The 22102-nt window shown below is 40.1% G+C and overlaps 1 protein-coding gene across 4 annotated transcripts in view; it reads right to left on the bottom strand.

Annotated features, from left to right (window-relative positions):
- cnot1 (CCR4-NOT transcription complex, subunit 1) overlaps positions 1-22102 on the bottom strand; it is an 88661-nt gene that overhangs the window by 27747 nt on the left and 38812 nt on the right. For 3 of the 4 annotated variants that reach the window (XM_060928363.1, XM_060928362.1, XM_060928364.1), the window contains 5 exons: positions 8310-8435; positions 7800-7924; positions 7350-7636; positions 515-593; positions 173-403 (listed from right to left, as the gene is read on the bottom strand). In XM_060928363.1, coding sequence (XP_060784346.1) covers positions 173-403; positions 515-593; positions 7350-7636; positions 7800-7924; positions 8310-8435 — 848 coding nt within the window. The remainder of the gene's footprint in view (positions 1-172; positions 404-514; positions 594-7349; positions 7637-7799; positions 7925-8309; positions 8436-22102) is intronic. The other variant, XM_060928365.1, reaches the window with a different exon arrangement.

Here is a 22102-nt window from a genome sequence, read left to right as displayed (position 1 = left end):
CTTCTCTGCTGTTCAATACATACACCATGGCAAGCCCATGTGAGTGTTCTACAATCATGTCGTTGTGCTCATGTGGATGGGAATATTTTTGAAGCCATGTTTTCAAAAACATCCGTATACATGTCGTCGGGCCTTATTCTTGAATGCGCACATCCCAATGAAGTCTACTCACTGGCATATCCTTCTTAAAACCTACTGCAGTGGGCCTGGTGATGGTGGAGGTTTTGGCGACGGTGGTGGTGGTCGTTGTCGTCGTCACTAGGGTGCTGGCTTGGCCGGGTTGAGGGGCTTTAGGAGGCTGGGATTGGGCCTGGGCCTGGGCTAGAGCCAGGCTGCCTGGTGTAGTAATGGAGCCCTGCATCTTCACTGGTGGGTCGCGAGACTGCTGGCCATACTCGATATACTACACAGATGATGAACACACAGGAATTAACAAGTACATGCACACTGGTGACAAGTAATTCAAATTATTCCTCAGAGAAATCTGACAATCGAGTTAAACAAACCCGTTTACCTCCTGCAAATGGTGAGGAAACTGAAGGAAATGGCTGATGGAGGCCAAGTGCTGACAATACTGTGGATAGTCCTTCAATCTACAAAAGAAAAGTGAGCAATCAAGTCCTGAACGAACCTCATGCAGTGCTATTTTTCCAAACAAATATTAGAACATGCTGCAAAGCACAACATGAAGGCATGCTGTTACGGAAAAATATTTAACAAATGGATTGCTGTAATCCAGCCTGCGGAGGTAATTTAAACCCAAAACACACTTCCCAAAGTGTTCACTTCCTCTTCTATCCTGGGAATAATTTCACCATAATTACACGTTCACCATAATCATCCCACATTTATATGGGGTGTTAATATAGAAAGGATAACGCATTTGGAAAAAGTGCATTAATATAAACCTTTTGATCTGCAGCGACACTCGTCAGAGCTGCTGTTCATTCACTGTGTCCGAAATCGCTCACTACTCCCTATATAGGGAATTACTATAAAGAAAACTATACAGTGAGCTCATTTGTTTAAACCCCCTCCCACTTCGGACACTAATCCGTCACGCTGGTATTTACGTCATTACCGTCGCGCAATTAAAACGTGCCGATCAGTCGGCTGGTGGGTTTTCAAAATAAAATACATGCACGTGTTTTTGTGATAAATCCATATTATCAGGGATGAGAGTGGGTCCTGATGAAAAAAGCAGAAAATCTGTAATGAGAGGAGTCTGGGGGGGGGGGGACCCCCGCGGGAATTTTTTTTTTCAAAATGAGACCTTACATACCCCATTTCCTGCAATCTGAGCTGTAGTTACCGTATTTTTCGGACTATAAGTCGCACTTTTTTTCATGGTTCGGCTGGCCATGCGACTTATACTCCGGTGCGACGTATATATGTTTTTTTTTTTTTTTTTCACCGCGGAATAACTGGAGCTGATGCGGAGTCTGACGACAGCCACGCAGAAGAAGAGGAAACGGCGCTTCATCTGCCGCTAGAGGCAGAGTTGTTCAGAAGCGACACCGAGGATGAGGAATTCAATGGATTTGCTGATTTGGAGTGAAATCATCAGCTTGATAAACTTGATTGACCTGTGTTTTATTATTAATGATAGGCCTATAGTTATTTAAATAAGTTATGTAGTGATTTTAGGCAGTGCTTAATTTGTGAAGTGGGAGGTCCCAGAACGCAGGAGGTGGGTGGGTCCGGCGACTCAAAAAAAAAAAAGGCGGGGGATGGTTTCCTATAACTTTACGCACATGCGCTTATTGTGTGTGTAAAATAATAATAATAATAATAATAATATCAGACATTATGATCTTAGAAAACGCTTTAGTGACAGTTACAGACAGTAATATTTCGTGATATATTATAAAATATTAATTTTTATTAGTCTATATATTAAATTATATATTACATTTATCTTCTAAAATAACAGACTGTACTCATCACAACTGGTTTATTTCACCATTGGAGATCAGATCACACAAGACATGAGTTAAATGACTCATTTTAAGGATTTAAGTAGGGGATTTAAAAGCGGTGGTTGTTGTTGTTTTTTTTCACTAGACGGTTGTTTTTACTACCGTACCTGTCTTTGGAGATGATATACCTATAGCCTACTTGACCTCTGATTTGATGAAATAAAATTCGACAAAAATGAAGAATGACTCTCCTCGATGATGACTACAGCTTTAATAACACAGATGAAAGAGCCATGGGGCGATAATAAGCCCTACCGGTAAAAATATTCTAAAAGCAAACTGATTAACGCATCAGTAATAGGCTACTAATATTAGTTATAATAATAATATAGGCTATTAGTAATAACGATAGTGATAGTATTAAAGATAGTAATAGATATTTAAAATAATCAGACTAGGCTACTGACAGGGCAAAGGGCGCGTTATCACTGCTCAGCTGTTCGTTTATTAAATAAACAATGCAGTCGCGCAGTAACCACGCGCCGCTTATCAGATACAATCACAGATTCTATGGATAGAATAACCCTTCAAAAAAGTGCGACTTATAGTCCGGTGCGACGTATATATGTTTTTTTCGTCTTCATAATGCATTTTTTGGCTGATGCGACTTAAACTCCGGAGCGACGTATAGTCTGGAAAATACGGTAATTAAAACACCTGATGCCTATTTTAATACTTTTTTTTTTAAAGATTTTTTTTGGGCTTTTTTCACCTTTATTATTGGATAGGACAGTGTAGAGACAGGAAATGAACAGAGGAGGGAGAGACAGGGAGGGATCGAGAAATGACCTCGGGCCGGAGTCGAACCCGGGTCCCCGGATTTATGGCATGGCGCCTTATCCACCTGAGCCACGACGCCCCCCCGCCTATTTTAATACTTATTGAAATAAAAACACTATTATATACAACAATATGTATCAATGTGTATTGCATTAATTCAAAATAATATCTACATTTTAAGGGGACTGGTTATTACTCATCGTCAACATCACTTGTTTTTCTAAAAAATTTCCATTAAAATTCATAGTTATTTACAGTTCCATTAATTAAAATTTTCATATATTCAATATATTGAATTAAATAAAAACCATTTATATATCTTATGGAAACTGACCTTTTCCTAATGTCCACATTAATTGCATATGATTTCTTCACAATGTCTATTTAAACTTTAAAAGTTACAGTTAAACACTGTCCGCTATAATTCACATTATCATATATTCAATGTACTGAATCAAACAAATGCATATTTTATGGGGGCTGTCTCTCTTATTGTCTACATCACTTGGATGTTTCCTTCAAAAGGAAAATGTCTATTTACAGTTAAGTTATTTACAGTTCCCAGTTATTTTTGAAACAAAATGTTCATTTGATCATTTAGACTACGTTCACACTGCACCCTGAAACGACCCATATCCGATTTTTTTGCCCATATGCGACCTGTATCCGATTTGTTATTGACAATCAGAACGACACAGATCCGATTTTTTCACATGCGACCCAGGCCGCTTGGATACGTGGTCCTAATTCCGATGCATATCCGTTATTTTCACATGCGACTGCAGTCTGACCGGACAGGTCGCATTCATGCCACCTACACGTCATCAACAAGAGACAAACGTCACTATTCTGCGTTGGCTAATCCCGCCTCTTTGGTGGAAAACATTTGTACAGTTTTCAGAATTTAAATAGACTTTTATAGAATTGATCAAGCTAATGGTGGATTTGGTAGGGACCTGGATGTTAAACCATCCTGTATTACAAGATTATAAGATTGTTCTGGAAATTTCCAGTAATTTGACACCTTCGGTCTCATTAGTCTGCTGCCCACATTCATCAGATTATTGTGAGAGTTCCGCCGCCGCCACAAAAACCACATCGCCAGGTCTCGCCTCATCTCCATGCTTTACTTGCAAACATGAAGAGTGCGCTTTTTTTTTGTTTACGTATTCCGTAGATGTGCTTATTACGTGTCAATTTGCGCATGCAGGACACTTTTGGGTCGTTTTCCGTTCATATTGGAGATCGCATACAAGTCTCATATAATTGGTAATGTGAACAGCCTAACAAAAAAAAAAAAAAAAAAAAAGAATTTCACAACAAATCGGATATGGGTCGTTTCAGGTTGCAGTCTGAACGTAGTGCATGACTTCAGCTTCTTGGCCAAAGCCAAAAGCTCATCAGTCCTCTTTTTTTTCCCTTTGTCTTTCATTAGCCAGCGCCTCCTGTGTTTTCACATGCTCTAACCTGGCTCTCTTCTGCTCTCTCACACTCCCCTCTTGCTTTGCTAAACTTGTTTTTTTTATACCAGCATCAATTTCACGTACCTTCGCTTCATCTCGCTTGTCAATAGTATTCAGCATCTTGAGGAAAAAACGCCGATTAGAGGAACGTATTTTTGATATGCGGCTCACGAACATGTAGAAGTTTTGATAAAAGAAAGCGATGTGGGTGTCTTTGTAAAAACTGTTTTGATTGGCTATTATGGTCTCGGCATCGATGTTTTGACCAACAACAACGTAGATAACACGAATTTTACATCACATTCAACGAGATTAAACGAGACTAAAGATGGCGACTTACAAATAACGTGTAAACATCGTTGGAATTAATAAAGTTTGAACAGCATGAAGGAACATCCCCCAACCCCCCTCAATTAATTAAAAAAAAATTCTCAACGTATTTGGCATAATATAAAAAGCTCGTTTTTTACTCAGAAAAAGTGGGAAACTCATCCCTGTATTATACGGAGCGTACTTTCCTACATTAATCAATACAAAATACCTGCAGCTTTCAGTTCCTTTAAATCAAGGCTGAATACTTTCTTCTTTGCCGCTGCCTTTTATTAACCCTTTGGTGACTGACCCCTTGAAAATGGTTCCTCCAGGAACCATTAAACGTTTTTAAACATTTCAGTTGTCAAGACAACGGAAAAACTAAAATACAAGAGCATTTTGTTTTGTGCACAAGAGCATTGTGACGTATCTTTCTGTTTTTGTATTTTAGTTTTTCCGTTGTCTTGACAACTGAAACGTCATCGTTCCTGGAGGAACCATTTTCAAGGGGTCAGTCACCAAAGGGTTAAATCACATTTGAGACTTTTAATTTGATTTCTTTCAGTGCGACCGCAATGCATGATGGGATATATTGCTTTGGTTAGTGACCATCGTTGTACACTACTTTTCGTGATGCATCATGGGATACTTTGAGTGCACTATACTATATAGGGTGTAAATAATCCTCACCATCGTTTCGGACAGCACTACAAAATGCCATCCTCGCTACATAGTGCCCTATATAGGTGAATACGGAGCGATTTCAGACACAGGGATTGAAAACTGGAGGGGGAGGAGAGTCGAAAACTCAATAGACCCCTTCGCAGTAAACGTCATTCATACGTAAGCGGAAATTGAGCGCACAGCCTGGACCCAAAAAAGACTCAGCGATGCCTAGCTGTTGTGTTTTCGGGTGTCAGAATCGTAGCAGTGATGGGGTTAAAATGTTCAGAATTCCAGCAGGATCTCACCCATTCCAAAAAAAAAAAAAAAAAAAAAAAAAAAAAAACACCGACGTCTATGGCTACAAGCCATCAAACGTGTAGACTGGGATGAAAGCACCATCAAAAATGCGCAGGTTTGCAGCGCCCACTTCATCACAAGCAAGATCAGGCCATTTATTAAATCTTTCTTTTTTATTCTTTCTAGTCTTCGTTTATTGATGTAGCAAAATACTTTGGTTACGTTTGTCTGATTAGCTGGGTCATAGTTACACAATGTAATGAATATTGTTAGCATGTTAACTTAGCTTTGCATGTAATTTTGTTTGTAGGAGAGGTCTCGCTTGACTCAAGCAGTCCAGATTTTGTACCATCATTATTTGTGTATGCCGAAAATCACAATTTTAAAGCAAGGATGGAAAGGTTCAGTTTCATTTCTGGTCTCTGCCTAGGGCTGGGCGATTTTACGATTACGATGTTATTCACGATATAAAATCTCTACGATTAGAAATTAGACACGTACGATATGCCTACGCCTTCAATAAAATTACTTCATCCGAAGTTTTGACAGACACGCGAATAGCCAATCATAACTAAACAGTACCGCACGTAACCAATCAGTTGGAAGAGAGCCACGTCAAGTTAGGTTGCGCGCGCACACAAACACACACACGTGTAGCAGCAACGCACAGCATGGCTGTGGTGAAGTTTGCAGGAGCGCGGCATTTCTCCAACAAAGCGTGAAACAAAGCGATTATAAAAATGAGCGAGAAGCCGACTGGCCGGAGTTCTGAACAGGAAAGTCAGAGCACTGCCCTGGAGGACATCGTTGAAAAGAAGGGCCAGAGATCTTCGGTTGTGTGGAGGTATTTTGGATATTTAAAATCGGACATACAACAAAGTGTTACACAAAACCTTAAACACACTGACGTAAAGGATTGCACTTTTTTTCTCCTTGCAGCATAAGGTTTACACGTCAATATGTCTTATGTTTATTTGAAAGCTGCTAGAATTTGCACAAATGATTAACAATGGTATATAGTTTTTATTTTTCAGTTTATTCATTTGAACAAAAAGAACAAAAGAATGTGCATCCAGTTTGTTTTGGTTCTGTGAAACTTGAAGGCTTGTTAAGCTATTTTTGTTAATTAGGAAGGAACTACTAATTTGTAATGTTCATATTTTGAGCAGAAAATTAAAGAAAATACAAAAATGGTGATTTGATTTATATCGTGATATATATATCGTTATCGAAAATTTTGAAAAAAATATATCGTGATATAATTTTTTTCTCATATCGCCCAGCCCTATCTCTGCCTCTCGCCATCACCTCCTGCAAATTGCTGTTTAGTGTTGGTATTTGCTGTTGTAGCTAAAGCCACATTGCCATCACATCACTGGCATAATTTGATTAAAACAAAATGAATATGAATGTCCCATTGTTAATCAAGTTGTACATGCCCGCACAATCATATGCGTCTAAAGACTTGTAGGCACTAAGTTTTTCGTGGGTGTACACTGAAGTCTTGTCAATAAGGTACAAGTAGACTATATATCTGCCCATTGTATACCAGGGAACTTACTAACATCGTCCGTCCACTCTTTAATTAAATGCGGATCCGGTAGGCGATGTCCACTTGTTAGAGTTAACTTATTTATGTAGCGTTCTCGATCTTGTAACGACAATTGTTTGGCATAATCTGACAGCTCATAATGCCGGTCTATGGGCAGCGCCATTGTTTCTGGGTCCAGGCTGCGCACGCATCCTGGCAACGGTCGGTTTGTTTACAAACATGCGAAGGGGTCTATAGCAACGGTGCTGTAAATTATCGAAATAAACAGATTTGAGTGGTGGTGGGGACACAAAAGGTTACCTGTTCTTAAACCGATCCAACGCAGCGATGCCGAAGTAATACATTTTGGAGCTGTAGGGTTTGCGCAAAGCTTCCAGGACGTATCGTAACGCAAGGCCAAGGGCCATGTAAGTAACCAGGCCCTTTTCGATGATGCCCCCGAACAGGCAGGCAGTGATGTGCAGCTCTTTGTCTGGGTATTGAGGGAAGAAACGGTACTCCTCGAAAAGGTTACGAAGCATGCAGTTAAACACCTCCCGTTCCCGCTTGATGTTCGAGTCCTTAAACCTTTGCAGCATCTCCAGCACCTGAGAGAGGGACAGGTATGAGGAAGATTTTATTATACATCAAGGTCACACCTTGTTTGATCCATGTTTTTACATGTCCTGATGAAACGAGCGTGTGAAGCTCTGCTGCTGTTACACATTGCAAAAGAAACTCTTGGTGAGAAGACGCAGCATGCTGCCTTACCTCATCCACAGACATGGTGGGGTGAGGGGGGTGGTTGTAAATTCGCTGGAAATAACTGTTAGCCTCATCATCAATCTCCTTACTAAAGTGCTGGTTTGCCTCGGGCCACACCTGAGAGAGGTCAGCTAGCAGCGCGTGCACGCACGCACAAAAAAAAAAAAATTAAAAACAATTTTTAGACTTTTTGCAAGTTATAAATATGCAAATAAACAACCAATCCCTGGCAAACAGCTTGTTTGTGTAAATTTCAAAGGAAAAATTTTTTTAAAAATTCAGTTTTGGTCTTCAACCCAAGCTGGTTGCTAAGAAAAATGCCGCAGTAATGTAGACTGATCCGCGTTTCCTCTTAGAACAGGTCTGATTTTGATGTTCAACCAGAGAACAATTTAAAACTCATAAGTGAATGCACATCATGGAGTCAGTCAATGTGGGATTTTAGATTTTTGAGGAAACACAGTTAAGGCTCCAGGCTCACTCAGTCCCACCACCACTTACAGATCTTCAACCTACAATGCTGGAAGGTGGACGGGTTCAGCCCTGGTGTGCTAATCTTCCGTGGGCCAAAAGGGTCGCTGCTCACTGCTGGCATGCCCAAGCCTGAACCAATCCCGCTTAAGCTGCCTGAACTCAACGGACCTGCCCAAACACACAACCCCCAGTTAGACACAAGCAAACAAGCTACGACCTTGAATACATTTTCATGTCTGATCAGTTAATCAATACAACAGTCACCATGCACAATGCAAAAGATTGTTCATTCTGCTGCATGGATAAACACTCAGGAAAAACATTTATGAATTGCGCCAACTTCCAGTATCGACTTATCAAAACAGATCTTCGTGTTGATGCCGTATTAATGCTGTGTTCACACTTATACCGGTACGAAAGTGGTATAACTGTATCGATACAAAGTACACCGGTACAGTTTAGTGCATCTGTCCACACTAGCGAGAAATGTTTGTTTATGTTGATCCTGGGATTGAGATGCTGGCCTCTTCTGCTCCTCAGACCTGCTTGATCCATCCTGGTGCTCTGTGTCTGGTCGGAGTTTTATTGCACCGCTCCTGTGAAGGACGGCCCCATGAGGACAGTTGAGGGTTATACCTGTTAAAACTGTTAATATTATAGTCAGGCTGTCTGTTGTTGCCCAAATGAGGATGGGTTCCCTTTTGAGTCTGGTTCCTCTCGAGGTTTCTTCCTCATGTCGTCTGAGGGAGTTTTTCCTTGCCACCGTCGCCACAGGCTTGCTCATTGGGGATAAATTAGGGATAAAATTAGCTCATGTTTTAAGTCGTTCAAATTCTGTAAAGCTGCTTTGCGACAATGTTTATTGTTAAAAGCGCTATACAAATAAACTTGATTTGATTTGATGTTTGTGGTTTTCTTTCACGGTAGTTGAAATGCATGTGCGCGAAATGTTTCCGTGGTTACCGAGTAACTTCCTTCCGAGAATATGGCGGATGAAACAACGCGTGTGTGCTTTTTCTTGTCAATGTACAGTCTATTTCTGGTGGCCATTTATTCAGCCGAATCGTATAAAACGCGCGAGGCAGTTCTCCCCCCTCTTCCCCTCCCCTTTCCCCTCTTCCTCCCTCTTTCCCCCTCCCTCCCCCTTTCTCTGCTCCATGTAGCTCCACGGTCGTTTTGAGCCAATTTGACGTTTTATTTACAGCTGGAAAGCACGTGCGTATTGTATTGCATGAATAACCCGGAAGACATAGGAATGGTTCATTGCGCTCGCGCATTATATTTGTATCGATACAGAACCGCTTCATCTGTCCGCACTACAGCGAAGCGCTACAGTACCGATACTGTACCGGTACGAAACCCATACATTTGTGGGTTTCGTATCGATACAGTTATACCGCTACGGTACCGGTATAGTTGCTAGTGTGGACAGGTGTTGCGGTACGAAAGTAGTTTCGTATTGGTACAAAATCCCTAGTGTGGACAGGGTAAAAGAAAATGCACCTTAGGCATATATAGCTCAAAGAAAAATTAAAATTATTCCTGTCTGAAAGTGTGGACTGTGAACATGCTTTGAAGACCAGTATTCAGTATGAACATGAAGCAGAACCACAGCAAGCAGTTAACAGAGTAAGTACTGATTGGAAACTGATCCTTTGTGGATTTTGCTTAATAAGTTCATTTATATAGCGCTAAATCACTAATTGTTCTAAGCGCTTAATACTAAAATAATTCTTACAAATAAACTATTGAAAAAAAACAACTCTATAACGTCTAAACTAAAAGCTATCTATTAAAAACAAACTTACATAAGACACAATAGGAATTAAAAATGTAGGATTATACGCCAATTCAAAAAGGTGAGTCTTCAAAGCTCTTAAAACTATTTACACTCTCAATTTGCCGAAGCTTAAAGGAACAGTCCACCGTATTTCCATAATGAAATATGCTCTTATCTGAATTGAGACGAGCTGCTCCGTACCTCTCCGAGCTTTGCGCGACCTCCCAGTCAGTCAGACGCGCTGTCACTCCTGTTAGCAATGTAGCTAGGCTCAGTATGGCCAATGGTATTTTTTGGGGCTGTAGTTAGATGCGACCAAACTCTTCCGCGTTTTTCCTGTTTACATAGGTTTATATGAGCAGTGATATGAAACAAGTTCAGTTACACAAATTGAAACGTAGCGATTTTCTATGCTATGGAAAGTCCGCAATATAATGACAGGCGTACTAACACCTTCTGCGCGCTTCGACAGCGCATTGATACGGAGCTCAGATATCAATGCGCTGCTGAAGCGCGCAGAAGGTGTTAGTACGCCTGTCATTATAGTGCGGACTTTCCATAGCATAGACAATCGCCACGGTTCAATTTGTGTAACTGAACTTGTTTCATATCACTGCTCATATAAACCTATGTAAACAGGAAAAACGCGGAAGAGTTTGGTCGCATCTAACTACAGCCCCAAAAAATACCATTGGCCATACTGAGCCTAGCTACATTGCTAACAGGAGTGACAGCGCGTCTGACTGACTGGGAGGTCGCGCAAAGCTCGGACAGGTACGGAGCAGCTCGTCTCAATTCAGATAAGAGCATATTTCATTATGGAAATACGGTGGACTGTTCCTTTAAGCAGCAGTTGGTTCTATAACTTTGGACCAGCAATAGAGAAAGCACGGTCGCCATGTGTTTTCGTGTGTGATCTAGGCACTTGCAAATAATTCATTGATGCTGCTCTTAAAATGCATATCACGGGTAAATTCAGGAGCAAGATCAATGTAATTCTCCTATTTTATATTAAACTTTGGTCAAATATCCGTTACATTTTGCGCAATTTTTTTTTTACCTTGCGCAATACCAGAAAAATTCAGTTGAAATCAAGCCATTTGAGGCGAATTGGTCCGCTTCTGAAAAAACTTGGCATTTGGATTTCCCGGCAAACATTGATTTTCGTGACGTCACGTGCAGGACGCCTCCTTCTGAATCCTACGTCAGCGCTGGTTTATGAGAAAACGACCGTATTGGGCCATTCTACGAAAACGTGCCATTTTGTGTCCCTCACACAATCTACCCATATAAGCTGTATTAACAACAAAATATTTAAAAATGTAGTTGGTATGATATGGTAAACAAATCTTCATTTTAAATGTTCATACACTGATTTTTTTTTTTATTTTAAAGATTTTGTACTGTACATCTGTTAAATATGGTAAAAATGGCTGTCCCTCGGTAACATTTCTTATATTGCAACAGGCTTTTAGAGAGGATAAAATCAAATTATCTGAAAAAAAAAATGTATGAAAAGCCTCAATTGTTAGTTTACATATGAAGCTTTTGTTTTTTGTTTTTTCTTGACCTTTTTGGAATATTGAAAAAACATTTTAGTACTGTCCCTGTGTGTTACGTCAAATGCGTTACTTTGGATAAACACGCCCCCAGGGACAATGCACTATCCCAGAAGTGACATAATTTTAAGGATGTGACATTATCTGCCTTTTATCAGGAAGCTGCCAAACAGAGAAGCAAGTGTTCCTCTCTTTTAATGAATTTTTATTGAGTTGTGTTTAGTTTGACTGAAGGGGACGGTCATAGTGTGTCAAAATGCGTTACCATAATGCGTTTTAAAAAGTTAAAACACTTTAAATTAAAATGTACATATAAACAATCATTTTAGCACGTCTAGAATGCACACCATGTGGCGTCATGGTGTGAACCACATAGCTACTAATGGCTCGCAAAAGCATATTTCGTCAAACCTATTACTATTAACCCTTTCCCTGCCATGTCCCCATGCTTATTGTGTCCCCAAACCAGAATTATTTATACAATACATAGTTATTAATCTTATTTGTATTAAGAACAGCACGTTTTGTCCCTAAATGTTTGTAAGCTTATTATAATATGTATATAGCAAATTAATACCGATGTGTATAGACCTGAGATAGTACCGTCTTCTTCAAAATCATTCAAATACATGTCAAAATATGAAATAACCTAATGTAAAAAAGAAAGGTGATTTAATAGGCATTTGTATTTTACATGTCTGATAAAATCAACATTTCCCCATTCATAAAATCCATGTTTGGGTATGTCATTTGTCGTTGTAATTACTTTGGAGAGCCACTAATGTTAATAAAATAACTGTTTTACATGTATTAAGTGTCAGTGTTCATTTCCATAATTTTCTATGCCAAATCCACTTACATACAGTCTAAAACAAACACGTCTCCTGAGCACGTATTCTATTTGTCAATTGCGTTACTTTTAGCATACTCTCTCCATATATATATAATAAATAGAAAAAAGGCAAATGTAAATAACCTATTTTAAATGTTAAGTAAAATATAACAATACCCTCGAGTATATAGGATATGATTTTAAACGTATTACTTTTTTCATGATTTTTTCCTAAAAACTAACATACAGTGGCTTGGCTGATATGCATTTGAGCATATCCATCCATATAAAACAAATGTACTCCTTGTTATTTTCATTTCTAAACACTCAATGTAAACAGGGATGATACATTTTTCATAATATACCAGATTTATTCTGAAGTGTCACTTCAAATACTTATTTAATACAAGTTGGTGTTGGTAACACGATTGACAAAACATGTGCATGTTGATTATTTTAGGGAAATAAATTAATAAATAAGATAGCCTGAAATGGCACGACATTTTTGACAGGTAAGGGTCTACTTAAACCAAATAAGTCCTTAAACACAATAAAAATAATACTTTGAAAATCTGATATTCAGAATGGAAAATGGCACGTTTTTGTAGAATGACCCTATTATTTACATCCACGGTGTCGTCTCAGTCATCTTCACTACTTGAATCTTCATCAAATCCAAACAGATGAAGTCCAATTCTGACATCTCATTATATTCTTCATCCAAAGGTGAAGCAACATTGCGCTCAGGTGACAATTCCATATTTCAATGCAAAATCGCTCGCTGCTAAACTTGGTCTACACAGGCTGTGCACTGAAACCGTGCAAGTTTGCGCAGCCTGCTGGCGCTTCCGCAGGTGACGTCACAAATCTGGCTCCAGACTCACTTGGGATTTTTCCAGACGCGTTTTATTTTATTTTTTTTCTGCTGCAGACAGACGGCCTTGTGCAAAATTACCCTTCTGGATAAGTGTGTAAAGGGACATACACTACCGTTCAAAAGTTTGGGGTCACCCAGACAATTTTGTGTTTTCCATGAAAAGTCACACTTTTATTTACCACCATAAGTTGTAAAATGAATAGAAAATATAGTCGAGACATTTTTCTGGCCATTTTGAGCATTTAATCGACCCCAAAAATGTGATGCTCCAGAAACTCAATCTGCTCAAAGGAAGGTCAGTTTTATAGCTTCTCTAAAGAGCTCAACTGTTTTCAGCTGTGCTAACATGATTGTACAAGGGTTTTCTAATCATCCATTAGCCTTCTGAGGCAATGAGCAAACACATTGTACCATTAGAACACTGGAGTGAGAGTTGCTGGAAATGGGCCTCTATACACCTATGGAGATATTGCACCAAAAACCAGACATTTGCAGCTAGAATAGTCATTTAGCACATTAGCAATGTATAGAGTGGATTTCTGATTAGTTTAAAGTGATCTTCATTGAAAAGAACAGTGCTTTTCTTTCAAAAATAAGGACATTTCAAAGTGACCCCAAACTTCTGAACGGTAGTGTACTTTCATATAAAAAAAAAAGAAATTGGTCCAGGATATGTACTTTAAGGAGCGCGAATAATTTCTAAAATGTAAAAGCTCAGTTCAATAAAGTGGAGCAGTACCATTAAGTCCCTTATATACTAATAATATCTTAAAGACAATTCTAGAGTTAATAGGAAACCAATGTAGAGCTAGTAAAGTAGAAGTAATGTGATCATATTTTCGAATTAAAGTAACTATTCGAGCAGCAGTGTTCTGTACGAGTTGTAACTTACAAAGTTGATAATCAGGCAAACCATAAAGTAGCGAATTACAATTATCCAATTTAGAACTTACAAAAGCATGTACTAGTATTTCAGTGGAGTTAAGATTGAGATATTTTCAAATCTTACAGATGTTTGAGATGATACTGAGCAGATTTACAGACTTTAGTAACATGTTCATTCATAGAGTATTGGCAAAAATTACCCCCAAGTTACGAATGCACTGAACAGGTTTTATAACCTCATTAACAATTTTCAGACAGTCTAGAGTTGGCATCGAGCGAAACTTAGAACTGATGACGAGAAGCTCAGACTTGTCTTGATTGAGCTTTAGTCCATTGTAGATCCATATCGTTGACACATTGCTCCACTTTGATCTTGACTGTGTGAAGATCTTCCTGAGATTCGGTCTTGAGACACGTAAAAGCTGGGAATCAGCAGCATAAAGGTGATACAAGAGACCATGCTTTGCAATAATCTTGACAATAGGCGACAGGGTTTCCCATACATACGGTAGACCATTGTGTGGTGCAGCGCCACACAATGGATTCCTATCGCCACACAACCAGACTCACGATTTTGAAATAAATAAATTCCGTTGCGTATCATTCCATTCATTCATAGTGCTCTTTCTTCTCGTTCACGCGCGCACACCCACACACAGACAGAGAGAGAGACGGAGAGGCGTGTACACAGGCCTGCCGTTGCGCATATTCCCGGACTGCAAGTAGGCCTGTTAGGCTAATTAAAAATAACGCAGCCTTCCCGATTCGCCTTCCGACCCCTTATTTTAAAAGGTAGCCTCCGTCGTGCTCGTGATGAGCTTTATCATAGCCTTCTTGGCTTACAGGAAACGGACATCCCTGAGTCAGGCTATAAACCAATTTTGATGCATACAGTAGCAGCTTGACGTGAGGAACCGGCCTTATCGCATTATCCCGTTTATCCCGCTTCAGCATTCATGCAAGTTATTAATAATGGCTTGACATTCACAATAAATAAGGATTTCCCACTAGCCCAAATAAAATGTTATACTCGCGGGGATGCCTAGTTGATGCTATCTGAAGCATAAAATCTGAATATTTTAAGAAACATCTTTATTAGCTTTATTGGCGAAGTAGAATTGCGAGCGGGATTTCTCAGCTATGAACAGGGTAAGCACATAGAAATTCAGTATTCCTTTGTATTTTTTTTTGATGTAATGGAAATTTTTAGTGCTTTGATGAAGAAAATGTACCTTTTTATCCATAGATTAAAACAGACCTCAGGAATAGGCTCCAAGGGGAACACCTGGCAGCCTGCTTACGAATCTCTATAAATGGTCCCGAACCCAATGACTTCCCTTACGATCGGGCACTTGAGTGTTTTTTTTTTCAGGAAGCCACGCAGAATTAAATATTCTGATAGGGAATGCAGGCGTTGCACCAATTAGGGTAATGCTTTTTCATTATTGTTAGTTGCCTTGGTGTTACTTTAAGTGGTTTCTTACATCTAATTTTGATATTTTATTTTATTATTTTGTTGTTACATTATACTATTTATTTCATTTTAGTATTGGTTGAGGTAAGTGTTGAGTTCAATATTTAAAATAAAAACCTCCAGCTTTTTTTTGCAATTTATTCCTTGAATGTCAACTAAAGAATGATTGCCACCAAAAAGGCAAAAAACTAAACTTTAACTTCAATTTGTGAGTAATTTTCATAAATTTAAAAGACAGGTTTTCCACCAACATCAAGCCCAGCAAACTAATGGCCTGCCCTGTAATGTAAAGTTGGGTCGAGGAATGAAACCAGGCAGGGTTCTGGTAAAAATTTTTTTAGCTGTCTTCTCTTAAAGAACTTAAAAGAATTTAGATTGAACTGAATAATCTCAAATGCTTCTTGTAGCTTTAAAATAGTCCCAGCAGGTGACTCTGAAGAAAAATACTGTGTGTTTGAACACCGCCCGCTGTAAACACTTTGCATACACCCCAATGACCGACTCCACCGACCGCCACGACACCACCATGCACGATTCCCTCATCGGCACAGTGGAGCACCACAAATTGCTACCTGGTCTGTGGGAAACACTGGGCGACGTATACACCGAGCAGAGCCAAGGTCCCAACACAGCTTGGCACCTATTCATTGTTTTTGTTGGCTGTGTGAGGCAGGTGTGACAGCCTGTAGAACCTTGGCCAAGGTCCAACTCAACCATAAACAAACATCACAGCACCAATTATAAAATATCTGCACAATAGAATAGTTCAAGTTCAAAGTCCAAAACAGGAGGGCTGGGCAATATGGTGCAAATTCGATACGAATTACTTCACAGTATGCATTTCTGAGATTGTGGATTTTTTAAGAATAATTACAAACTAACTGGTAGGATATCAATGTTAAAGATTTTTTTTTGCCTCATTTTTAGCACGCATTATAGGGCCGGATCCAGCCTTCACCAACAGGGTGGGCCAGGAAGCTTTTTGCAGGGCACTCTAGATAAATAAATGAATGACTGACTCTCTCCCCCACCTTGAGTTGGTAGGCCAGCCTTGCACTTGGGTGGGCCAGGCCCATGATGTCCCTCCATACAGCTGGGCCTGACATAATATACACTACCGTTCAAAAGTTTGGGGTCACCCAGACAATTTTGTGTTTTCCATGAAAAGTCACACTTTTATTTACCACCATAAGTTGTAAAATGAATAGAAAATATAGTCGAGACATTTTTCTGGCCATTTTGAGCATTTAATCGGCCCCACAAACGTGATGCTCCAGAAACTCAATCTGCTCAAAGGAAGGTCAGTTTTATAGCTTCTCTAAAGAGCTAAACTGTTTTCAGCTGTGCTAACATGATTGTACAAGGCTTTTCTAATCATCCATTAGCCTTCTGAGGCAATGAGCAAACACATTGTACCATTAGAACACTGGAGTGAGAGTTGCTGGAAATGGGCCTCTATACACCTATGGAGATATTGCACCAAAAACCAGACATTTGCAGCTAGAATAGTCATTTAGCACATTAGCAATGTATAGAGTGGATTTCTGATTAGTTTAAAGTGATCTTCATTGAAAAGAACAGTGCTTTTCTTTCAAAAATAAGGACATTTCAAAGTGACCCCAAACTTTTGAACGGTAGTGTACAATTTTGCACAGATTTTATTTTCCTCTTCCCTCCCAGTGTTCAGTTTCTTTAATAGCTTATTTTAAAAAAATGCATATCTAACTCAGTTTATTAAATTACACATGATTACGTCGCCTGGGACAGAGTCCACCAGCCAGCGAGGTATTGTTTTCAGTGGGGTTTCTTTGTTAGCAACATTACAGGAAAATGGCTTGACAAATCTTCATGAAACTTTCAGGATAGATGGGCATTGGTCTCAAATAGAACCTCCAACATTTTGAGGGTCATCCGGTCAAGGTCCAAAATAAAAATAAAAAAAAATTCCTCCGTAATTTCCTTCATATTCACTTCAAACCAAATCCAAAATGTTTGTCTTTCAATTCTGCTTCCATTAATGTGCTACATGATGGGGTCTCATATATAGTTTTCTTAGCAGTTGGGGGTCAACTGTCAGGCATCAAGGTCATGGGTTTTCAGAGGCTCATAACTGGGAAACGGGTTCAAGATACAGATACTTAATATTGACAAAGTCATATGGGCTTTCATTTGGCACCATGACCTTGAAAGGTCAGATGCAGGGTCACAGATTTTCAGAGGCTTATAACTGTAAAACAGTTCAAGATAGACCAGATACTTAATATTATTGACCTGGAAAGTCATATATGGGGTCTCATTTGGCACCATGAGTGACCTTGAAAGGTCAAACTCAAGGTCATGGGTTTTCAGAGGCTCATAACATGAAAATGGTTAATGATAGACAGATGTTTACCGTTATCAACACAAGTCCCATCTAGGCTTTCAGTTGCCACCATGACCTTTGATCTTGAATGACCGAAATGTCAAACTCAAGGTCATGGATTTTCATAGGACTATAACCGGACAGCTGATGATTGAGAAATATTACCATTATCAACATATGATGGTAAGTCAAAAAGTTCTAAGACAGATGTTAGAATTTCAAAAAGGTGTGAAAGGCATCCCCCAGAATTCTACACAGAAGGAATTCTCCGATGGAAACGCCGCTTCCAGAAGTCTTTAGACTTAAGTGGAGGATACGTAGAGAAATGGCTTTGTTATTTTCATAAAGATTTTCTTCAATTTGTCTCAGAACTTTTTGACTTATCCTCGTATACTGTAGGTAGTCCCATCTGGGCTTTCGTTTAGCGCCATGAATGTTGACCTTGAGTGACCCTGAAACGTCAAACTGAAGGTCACGGATTCACCTTGTAAGGTGAATAGGCCAGACTGCAGGGCGAGGTTTGTTTTGCCTGGCAACACTTGTTACATTCTGAAACATATCATGAATCGTAAAAACATCGAGGAGAATCTAGATGTTTTTTTCCTTCCATCGCATAGCCCCAAATGCCCCGCAAAATAGCGTTCAAGTCTGAAACAATACTGACAATTTGCTGATTATGTTCATTTTCTGGCGGCACGGTGGTGTAGTGGTTAGCGCTGTCGCCTCACAGCAAGAAGGTCCGGGTTCGAGCCCCGTGGCCGGCGAGGGCCTTTCTGTGTGGAGTTTGCATGTTCTCCCCGTGTCCGCGTGGGTTTCCTCCGGGTGCTCCGGTTTCCCCCACAGTCCAAAGACATGCAGGTTAGGTTAACTGGTGACTCTAAATTGACCGTAGGTGTGAATGAGAGTGTGAATGGTTGTCTGTGTCTATGTGTCAGCCCTGTGATGACCTGGCGACTTGTCCAGGGTGTACCCCGCCTTTCGCCCGTAGTCAGCTGGGATAGGCTCCAGCTTGCCTGCAACCCTGTAGTAGGGCTGCACAATTAATCGAAAATCGCGATTTATTTCCATTTAAAATGCGGGCTCTGCTGCACATCTGATCAAGCACTTTTTGACCAGCACTCCGCCAAACCATTAGGGGGCGAACCAACGCATGCAAGGTTTCATTACTCCGCCTAAATAAGCAAGCAAGCAAGCCAGCCAGCAGTGTTGCCAGATTGAGCGGTTTCAAGTGCATTTTGTCGGGTTTTGAACATATTTTGGGCTGGAAAACGTCAGCAGCATCTGGCCAAGTGCGCAGAACTTCAGTGCAGCGGTTTCTTCTTCAAGGGGTGATAGCGTGAGAGTAGGTAACAGATTGAGGTGAGAGAGAAAAGTTAACTATGTCGGAACAACAGACTATCACTGGAGGCAATGTTGTGACCTGCCTTCGCTCATGTTTAAAGCCAGAGCATGTTGATAGGCTGGTCTTTCTAGCTAAAAACTTGTAGGCCTCAGTATAATGCTATGTAATTGTTGCAATTGAGTTTTCAGTTCCTTCATCCTTTGGTAATTTCTTGGATAAATTTCATTTATTTGTCATTTGGAAATCAGAATCTCTCTTTTAAATTTCATTCTGCACTGAAAGCTGTTCATATTGTTTGTTTGAATATAGTGAAATAAAATTTAAGTGATTTCCCTAACATCAAGAATAATCGTGATTAATAATCGCGATTACAATTCTGATCAAGATAATCGTGATCATTTTTTCCATAATCGTGCAGCCCTACCCTGTAGAACAGGATAAAGCGGCTAGAGATAACGAGATGAAAGTTCATTTTCTTTTCATATACCCAGTTTTTCAGTACTGGGGTCTTGTGCAAGCTGCTGTACTGTAGTTAAAATGTCCCACTTTAATCACATTATTAGGTATTCAGAGATCGCCAGACATCAACCCGAAGCTCAACCTCCATAGCTCGCTCGTCTCATGGGGTGAACTGCTGTTAGATCCACCGTCCTGTAAAACTCCACTTTCTAGTTTGTGCACTTTTAACATTTGGAAAAACACTGAACTCGTTGCCCTGCAAATTCCCCCCCCCCTCCCTTTTAATTAAACACAGTGTGCAATCTGTTCTCCACACACAGGATATTCGGACACAAGCTGAACTGACGTCTTGTTTGGCACCTTAACCATCCTGGCTTAGGGCCACGGTACTGTATTCACATGGCCAAGCTTTTCTCAAGGACTTTTCTCCTTGCGACAATGCTTTCCCGGGTAGCATGCACAGTTTTTACAGTCCAGACCAAGTATAGCATTGAGTCACTCTTCTAAAGCATCAGTTTTTGTTTTGCAATTCAGGAAGTGTTTAAAGTGCATATCCTGGACCAATTTCGTTTTTTTTTTTTTTTTATATGAAAGTATGCCCCTTTACACACTCATCCAGAAGGGTAATTTTGCACAAGGCCATCTGTCTACAGCAGAAAAAAAAAAAAAAAAAGCATCTGGAAAAATCCCAAGGGAGTCTGGAGCCAGATTCGTGACGTTACCTGCGGAAGCGCCAGCAGGCTGCGCGAGCTTTGCACGGTTTCAGTGCACAGCCTGTGTAGACCAAGCGCTCCCATTTCTCTCTCATTGTCCGGTCTTTTGGAAAACGATGAGTACTAATCCCATCAAGATTGGTGTTGCTACTGTACACCCTCCTACGATACATCTGTTAACCATTTTAATAATTACGCGATAACGTTGAAGAAATTTGCAGAAAACCACCAGGTCGTTTTCTCATAAACAAACCAGCGCTGACGTAGGATTCAGAAGGAGGCGTCTCGCACATCAACATTTACCGGGAAATCTAAATGCCAAGTTTTTTCAGAGGTGGGCCAATTTGCCTTAAACGGCTAGCCTGGCAAGCCAGGCTAAATGTGAATATTTAGTCTAGCCTCGATCCGTAGACATTTCCGACGGGGGTGGGTAGGGACAACCCGCTGTCTTTCAAACTGTCTCTGTGCGTATAGGCCAACGCTCTGACCAATCAGCGCAACAGTGACTGTGACGTAGTCAGAGCGACAGAAAGCAGTGGGGGAGACCTTGAAATAAATATTTTTTTCAAAATGCGTATTAATTAATAAACAGGTTCTAGATATTAAGAAGTCTGGAGATAATGACCACAAGTTTGGAGTCTGTACCACATACTTAACATACACTTATTTTTTTCAAGTGTTTTTCAAGGGTTTGCTTAAACTGTTTTTGAGAGTTTTTATTTAGTGGTGTTTGGTGAAATAATTTCCCTTAAATTTAAAATAACGGGAAAATAAGAAACAATCAAAAAGTAATGTTTCAAAGCTGTTTATTAATTCTTCGTACTGCACAAACTAGCCCCATCCTTTTGGCTACGAGCGGAGCCAGCTGGTAGATCAGACTTTTGCCATAGCCGGTCGGCAAAACAGCGAAAACGTCCTTCTTGAAAAGGCATGAGCGGAGAGCCTCTTCCTGCTCATGTTTCAACGAAAACTCCAAGTCTAATTCTTCTAAAACTGATTCCAAAGCGGAGTCAAACGCACGCTGTTCACTAGCCGTAGCCATCTTTCCTGCTGTGCTTTCTCTAGCGTCGCGCAGCTTTGTCGTCACTCCTGCAAAAGCCCGCCCAAAGAATCCAAACAAAAACCTTGCGTTGTGATTGGCGGGCACGATTTGATGCCCGGGGTGTTTTTGTTGATATGGTCCGAGGCTAGACCCACTCGCTAGGCAAAAATATTTTTGGCCGCTAGGCGGGTGGGTCTAGTTTACTAGGCTATCAAACGGCTTGATTTCAACTGAATTTTTCTGGTATTGCGCAAGGTAAAAAAAAAATAAATAAATAAAGTTTAATATAAAATAGGAGAATTACATTGATCTTGCTCCTGAATTTACCCGTGATATGCAGTTTAATATCTGGGGAAGGGTCACCAATATGCCTTCTACAAGAAGAAAAACAGCAAGCAGCAACAGTCTAGTGTATCTAGACTAAAATTACTACATGACTGCAGAGTTTGTGGAGGAAAGTTGGGGGGGGGGGGGGGGGGGGGGATCAATTTGGGCTGTACTTATCCTCAG

Source organism: Neoarius graeffei, chromosome 8, assembly GCF_027579695.1.
Source record: "Neoarius graeffei isolate fNeoGra1 chromosome 8, fNeoGra1.pri, whole genome shotgun sequence".
NCBI lineage: Eukaryota > Metazoa > Chordata > Actinopteri > Siluriformes > Ariidae > Neoarius > Neoarius graeffei.
This window is presented reverse-complemented; position numbering and strand designations above follow the sequence as displayed.